This window comes from Pteropus alecto, unplaced genomic scaffold, assembly GCF_000325575.1.
Source record: "Pteropus alecto unplaced genomic scaffold, ASM32557v1 scaffold22, whole genome shotgun sequence".
NCBI lineage: Eukaryota > Metazoa > Chordata > Mammalia > Chiroptera > Pteropodidae > Pteropus > Pteropus alecto.
The window spans coordinates 2951815-2959696 of NW_006434839.1; the positions used below are offsets into that span (position 1 = coordinate 2951815).

Consider the following 7882-nt stretch of genomic DNA (forward strand, 5'->3'; position numbering starts at 1 on the left):
GTGGCCAAATAGAAATGTGGTGGGTTGATGATTTTTGTTTGTGTCACAGTCATTTTCCAGGCTTGTTTTGGTTACACATCAGTAAGAGAAAGACATACGATACAATAGGAACAAAAAAGATGAAAAAGCAGTTCAGAGAAAAAGCATATGAAATGTGCCAATAAGCATATGAAAAGATGCTCAATGTCATTAGCATTCGGGGAAATATATTTTAAAATCAGATTTTTTTTTTGACCAGTATATTGACAACAATTAAAAGGATAGATAATATCCAGTGTTGGTAGGGATGTGGAGAAACAGGACTTTCTTCGTTGTCGGTGTTGAAATTTTTATACCGCCTTTGGAGGGCAATTTTCAATATCTGTCAAAATTGTCCCTTGATTCAGCCATTATAGTTTTGCAGTCTGTTCTACAGAACTACTTATATGGGTTCTCAAACATAATTTACTAGGATGTTTTAGAAGTTTTTGGTAAGAGCAAAAGTGAAATCAACTTATGGTTTTCATCGATACAGGAATAGTTAAATTATGATACATCCATTTGATGGAATCCTAGACAGCCATTAAAAAGAATGATGGGGGTTAGATGAACTGACATAGCAAGATTTCTAGGACTAAAGTGGAAAAAAAATTGTAGAACAGTTCGTATAGTATGACCTATTTATGAATAATTAAATGAAAACAAAACCATTTCAGAGTATATGTGCAATATGTATGTAAATGCAAAGAAACAGGTGTGAGAGAATTCTCACCAAGCTGTTATCTGCGTTTGGGTGGGCAAGTAGGACTGGGAATGGTAGGTGAGTACAGGTGGACTTTCATTTTTTATTCTAAGTGTAGTTGAACAAACAAAATAAATGAAAAAGTATTAATCCTTTGTTACAATAAATACAACATTCATCTTTTATGTTAATTTTTGCATAGAAAATCAGAATTTGCAATGTATACTCATTTCCTTTAAAAGGGCAGGGAAAAAGCTGGCAATGATAAAAATAGGACATTTTAATTTGCCAGGAAATCGTTGATCTGCTGAGTGTGGAAACATCGGTGATTATCAGAGGTTATTCTAGAGTTGAAAAGGCTGAATCAACTGCTTTGACAAGCTTTCCCAGGGCCAATTGCTTGCTCAGGCTACACCTCTCCCTTTCCCATTTTCCAGGACCTTCCCATCAACAGTAGATGACCTTTGTCCCTTACAATATCTGATGACCTCTGCTGGAATATTTTTGGTTCATCAGTCACAATTCAACTCATCTTGCGTGAACTGCATGGACTGGGCCACTGTGATATTGCCACTTTGGCCATTGGTCCCAGTGGCTCTCACCATCGCCGTGAGCTCTGCACAGCAGCAGATGTTTGTTATTTCACTAGGGTCATACGCTGTACTCAAGTTGACTTGTATAACAAACATTTTCTTAAGTACAAGGGAAAGTTTATAAGTATCAGTAAGGTATTGTTGACATACGCTTAGTCAATGCCTATCCTCTGAATATTTGTAAACAATCTTACAAACTGCATACCTTCTTTTATAATTGTTAACCTTTTTTTTTTTTTCTGATTATTTATAGGAAATTACTTCTCAAAAGATGCCATCTACTTTCACAAAAATTGCCAGCATGATCCCAAAAACATCGTTATGTTCGTAGCCCGAGTCCTGGTTGGAGATTTTATTGAAGGGAAAATGAGTTACACGAGCCCTCCTCTATTGTATGACAGCTGCGTGGATACAAGGTTTAATCCCTCGGTTTTTGTCATCTTTCAGAAAGATCAGATTTACCCAGAATACGTGATTGAATATTCCGAAACAGACAAAGCCTGCGTGATCAGTTAGAAAGGATGAACATAGCATCACAGAGGATGAATAACCGTTTTGTGCACCCATCGAACCAGATCGCCCCGGATATTATGCTAGTTTGTATTTTCTTGCCTGGCTATCAGATGCCTTAGACTGATGGTTCCCAAACTTTGCTGCGCGTTTGGATCATCTAGAAACTTAAAAAAATCCCGATGTCCAGAATGCACCCCATTCCAACTAGATCACACTGTTTCTGGGTGAGAGTCAGGTGTGAAGATTCAAACGTGTCATAAAGTTTGAGAACCATTGTCTTAATGTAAAGACTGATTTCTAAAACTTCTGTGATTGCAGCAACCTTTTTCTCCCAACTACTCTTTTAGTTTACTGTATGGCATGGTTTTGTTTTTGTTAAATTGAAAAACAAATTGATTTGGGAAATCGGAGAGAAATCTGAAAATGCCTGTTGAAATAAGGATATGAGACAGTAGAGCCTTGGATAGAAGATTGTGAAAAGTTGGCGGAGGGTGTTTTGGAATATGTGGTAGGGGGTGGAATATTAAAGGTAATTTAAATGCTATTACAGACATAACTGCAGGACTGTGCCTTTGTGGTGACACTGATTTGAGGCACACATTTCATTATTTCTACGTTTATTTAGGGGACTCTATCCAGGTTGACTCTGGAATTCAATTTAAAGAGCTGACAGGTGTGGCTCAGAGAGAAGCAACCAGCTGGAGTTAATGGCCCATTTGGCCAATTTAAGTAATTATGGTAAGGTAGACTTTTATATTCTAATCAATATGATTCCAGAGCAGACTTTTTTCAGGTTAGACCTTTATGAAATACCTCTATTTTGGGAGTACCGAGTTAGAATAAACAGAGTCACACAAGCATGATCGATAAATCTGAGTGCTACTGTAGTTGTTGGCTGTGACCGATGAGGCTCACCTAGGAATGAGGAACAGGGCCATCCTATGGGAGGACGGGCCCCCTAAGGAGGCAAGGTTTGTTTCCTGGTGAGCACAGAATCAGAACAAAGAGAACAGGGCCTCAAACAGGCCTTGCACCTGCAAGGGGCCTCTTTTTCTAAATATAATAAATTGTATGGAATTGTAGTACAATCAATTTTTAAAGCAGTTGAGATGTCTGGACCAAGAGTTCCTTCCTTATTCTGAATCACGGTTTTCTTTTCAATTTTCCTTTTTCAACATTCCATACCAATTGCCAAAATCTCCTGTTATAGTTCCTTCTAGCAGATCTGTTACAAAAATTAATTATCATTAGAGATTTTACGTTTTATATTTTCAATCAGTGCAAAAGCTTGCTACAACTCCTTGGTTTAAAGGGCTCCACCAGTAACAAATAAATATACAGAGCTTTTTTAGCGTAGGGTTATTTTCTGGGAGGCTTGCCATAAATAGTTACTCTCATTCACTTATTTTTCTCGATAGCTTCCGTTTTGGAGTTTTCCTTTCCCGATCTTGACCCTCACGTAGCAGAGACGCAATTTATCCAACTCTTTCCGACTGCCTATTAGATATCTCTAAGTGGATATTTCACAGGCATTTCTACTTCAGCATTTCCAAAACGGAATTCTCGATCTGCATCCCCTAAGCGAGCCAGTTCCTTCCCAGTATTCTTTATATAAGGATGTGGAATCTCCGTCCACACATCTGTCCAAGCAGCATTCCAGAAGCCATCCTTGACTCCTTCCTCTCCCTCCCCGTGTGCATCCAAGCTGTTCCCAGATCTAGTTTTTCCTCTTTAACTATCTCTGTTTCCCCTTCTAAGTTGTTCTTTACTTAGCAGACAGGATGGTCACATTTTTAAATTTTGTATTTAGTCATCATCTTTCAAAACGCAAATATCATCATGCTTTAGAATGAAGTTCAAAATCATCATCGTAGCCCCACGTGACCACTCCCTTCCCTGCCTGCCTGCTATTATTTGTTTTCTTCCACACAAACCACTCTGGCTTTCTTTCAGTCCTTTCGTACCCTTAGCTCAGTGGTTCTCAACTAGCACTCCTGCCTTTTTTTTTTTTTTTTTTTAACCACAAATACTTTATAACATCCGCTTTATGATCTTCAAGCTGCCATTCAGTGGTTATATACTCTAGCTACACACAATTTTAGAAAAAAATTAAAAATTAGATAAAATTAATATTAACATAAGAGGGAAATAAAAGTTCTATAACTTGGACACGACTATACTAAAAGACCTAATTAAGTAGGCAGCTGTATTTACCTACTTACAATGAGTGAATTTGAACTTAAAAGAAGGTAGGACATCAGAAGCTGCTTTGTACAGAGAAGTATGAGGAAATGAAACAGCAGGGATATGAGTGGACATTAGAATAAAAACTAGTGATACAGTAACTTATTTGCATATAATACTTATTTCTATAAGGACGAAATAGCCTTAACTGAAATAAAGATACTATGCAAGAAAATCTACAGATTGTCGATATGGAGAAAATGAGGAAATATATTTTGCAGACGAGCTGTAGGTCATACACGAATGTCTAGTGAGACATTCAAAATTCGTATAGGGTGCAGAATAATGCCTTGCTGTGAGGAACTGTCCAAAGTATTGCCAGACGTTCAGCATACTTGGCTCTCACATACTAAATGCCAGTAGCACCCTCCCCGCCCCCCCAATCATGGTGACAGCCACAAACCCAATTAGCTCTAGTCATCTTTTTCAGAGCAGATGTTTTGTGACATCCTCTTTGCTGTCCTGAGATGATTCATAGATATTACAGTCTACTTACACACATGCATTTCTTAAAAAATCATCCTACTGCCCTATATTGTAATGAAGAAACAGAAGGAAAGAAATTTGTAGTAAAAATAAACTGAATTTCAATATGTAAATGCTCAGGCATGAATACGCTATACGACATCATGACATAAATATTTACTCCTACTTATAGTGGATAGGTGTGGATTTAAGAGTCGACAGAGGCTACTTCCTGTAAAAGAAGTACAGGGAAATGAAAGATAGGAATGAAGACCACTGTTAGGGTAAGTCATAACAGACCATATACCTTATCTGTATATGGTAAGGGGAAGAGCGAAATTACCTTACTTTACATAAGGACAATAGGACAAGACAAATTACAGGTTGTCTAAGAGGGAAAAAAAACATATTCTCTCAGTCAAGCTATAGGTCCTACATAGATGTCCAGCAGGACATTAGAAAGTCGTATAGGTACAGAATAATTCTTCGTTGTATGGGGCTAACCCGTACACTGCAGGACCTCTGTTAGCCTTGGCTGCATCCACTCGGTGCCAGTCATAGTCTCCAATTATTATGAAACCAACAACCAACCAATTTCCAAAATGCCGCAGTGAGAACCACTGACCAGGTAATATCTAGCATCTTGAGATTAGCTTGTTACCTCCATAAGGAGTCCTATAGGTCAGATTGGATGCTCGCCTCCCAAATTCCCGGTTTTTAAAATGTTTTGTGCCTTGCAGTGTTCATTTTTAGCATCTATCCAACTTGATGTTGTCCGCTTTCTGCGTTAGAATGTAAGCTCCTTGAAGGCCGAGGTAACCTGTCTTGTTCATTGTGCTACACCTGATACCTAGCTGAATGCTTGATATGCTGGTAACATTGGATAAATTTTGTTGAATAAAGTAAGCTCAGCTATTTATATTTTGGTAGTTGTATTTCTTGTTCTTCTTCAAGCTCAATTTGAGACTATCTAATAAAAAGAAATCAATATTAATTTTGCTTTGCTGCCTTTATTTGCTTTATTTATAGGTATCTCTGAAAAGATAATCAACCTCAGGCACCAGTTTATTCAGTGGAGGACAGAGGATATGTTTTGTCCCTTCCAGCTTTATCATTCCAGGACTCAGTGACCAAGGAGTCTTGAGCACACTGCCCAGGGAAGGCAGGGTGGTGGGATGAAGAAGCCCACAGTAGGTTGGCACATCTTTTGTCTAGGGACATAGAGAAGGAGAGGCTGAAATCTGCTAACACTTTTCTTTCTCTGGTCCCTGGGGTGGGACCAGTGCCAGGCTAAGGCACAAAAGTTAAAACTGTAAATGATTATTAGAATTGTCCTATCAGTTACTCCTTTAAAAGTCCTTCTCTGCTCATTCTTTCTTAATCGCAAGGCTTTGGATGGAGAGAGAAAGGAGGAAAATCCCTGCATGGCAGCACAGATATGATTAAAGCGAAGGCAAAATTGCCATTCGATTTGGATCTCAGTGTAAATAAAACTGTGTAGCCAATCCCATTGCTGTCAAAGCACCCACATTTAGATACATGAAAATGCCACCAAACTAAGCACAAGCAGATGTTTTGAGTTTTTCCAATTAGTTTTTTGTTCTATTTTTTGATTCACTTTGTCATAGCAAGTTCTCAAGTTTTCAGAAATGTTTAATGTTGCTATTCCCCAAGGTTCTATCCTCCCACCTCTGCTTTTCATTTTTGCTGAGTGATCTTATCAACTCTCACAGTTTCAATTACCTACTACTTCGATGTCACTCAAATCTGTATTCCCCTCCATCTTTCTTAAGCTCTTGACTTGTACGTATAATATAACTGTCTACTGAGCATCTTATTTTGGATTTTCCATTGCAAACAATACAATAAAAATCGAGGTTACAATCCCTCAAATCCTGTTTCTCTTCCATGAGTCCTTATTTTGCTTTTTAAGAAATCCATTCTTACTGCCATCAGGGGTCTTTCTAAAACGCCTATCCTACAGTACTGCCAGGTACTGTTTTAAGTTTGAGGATACAGTGATGAACGAGACAAACGAGATTCCTGGTTTCCTGCCCTTGAATTCTACCAATGTATAAATAAATAAGAAGAAACATTATTAGTGATAAAGTTCCATGCAGAGACTGGGGAGCTACTTCAGATTGGGAGGTCAGGAAAGGCCTTGCCGAAGAGAGGACGTTTAAGCTCAGAGTCGAAAGACAGAAAGGAGACCTCTGGATCAGGAGAAAAGCATTCTAGGCAGGGGATCATGTCATTCCCTCTCTGAAATCCCTTAAGTGGCTTCCCAAAGTCTTCAGTACATAAGTCCAAACTTCTTAGCACAGCAGAGGTCTTCCAGCATCTGGCCAATTGCCTACCTCTCGCTTCTTCGCATGACATTAACTCTCTCCATCCTCAAACCACCACCCTGGAAGATAGCAACGAGGCTGGCCGAGTTCCGGGAGTGTGTCTTTTTCATCTTTGTACTGTCGCTGCTTAGCAGTTGGCTCAATAAATGTTCATGAAATGAGCATAATATTGAGTAAAAAGACTAGCTGCTTAATAAATGTACAGTCTAGACCTGTGCCGTCCAACAGAAATATAAAGTGAGCCACAAGTGTAACTCACAATTTTCTTATAGCTACATTAGAGAAGTAAAAGAAGCAGCTGCAACTGTATTTTATTTTATTAAATAAAATAATTAACATTTTATTTAAATATTAGCAATTTAACATGATTAACATGAAGTTAATAATGAGATATTTTGCATTCTTTTCATTCTAAATCTTCAAAATCCACTGTTTCACACACATCTCAACTTGGACCGGTCATATTTCGAGTGACCAACAGCCACTGCTAGTGACTACCTCCTTAGAGACCTTCCCCTACCATCTAAGGCCACCCAGGCCTGCATCTTCTACCATATGACAAAAAAAAAAAAAAAAATCAGATGTTCTAACTTAAAATTACAGCGAGCAGGAGAGTGAGAGAAAGAGACAGAACAGTTAGCCTGTTGATAACTGTGGACCGGCTCTGACAAAAGACTCTCCAGGTGGCTACTTCCAGGCGACTAACTAGCCAGTCCCCTCAGAACCCCAGGACACTCGGATTATTTGCACATGAACTTTTCCGTCTGCTGCCCACAGCCAATCACAGGAGGGGACACTTTTTCCTTGCAACTAGCCCCCCACCTCGCCTTCTCCCATCCCCTTTGTCTACAGCTAATGTAAATCCTTTCAGACTGGCTTACATCTTTCCCCTCCCTACTTGATGTATAAAAACGCTTGCAAAACTCCAGGACGATGGCCATGTCCGTTTTACCTAGCCATCCTGCTAGTGGGTGAGATTCCACGTCCCAAGACCGCTC

At 39.0% G+C, this 7882-nt stretch overlaps 1 protein-coding gene across 1 annotated transcript in view; it reads left to right on the forward strand.

Moving 5' to 3' along the window:
* Positions 1 to 5530, forward strand: part of ZC3HAV1 (zinc finger CCCH-type containing, antiviral 1) — a 49106-nt gene extending 43576 nt beyond the window's left edge. Inside the window, exon 14 of the mRNA XM_015588294.2 lies at positions 1568 to 5530. Within this exon, the coding sequence (XP_015443780.1) occupies positions 1568 to 1830 (263 nt within the window). The 3' untranslated portion in view covers positions 1831 to 5530. The remainder of the gene's footprint in view (positions 1 to 1567) is intronic.
* Positions 5531 to 7882: the final 2352 nt, after the last annotated feature.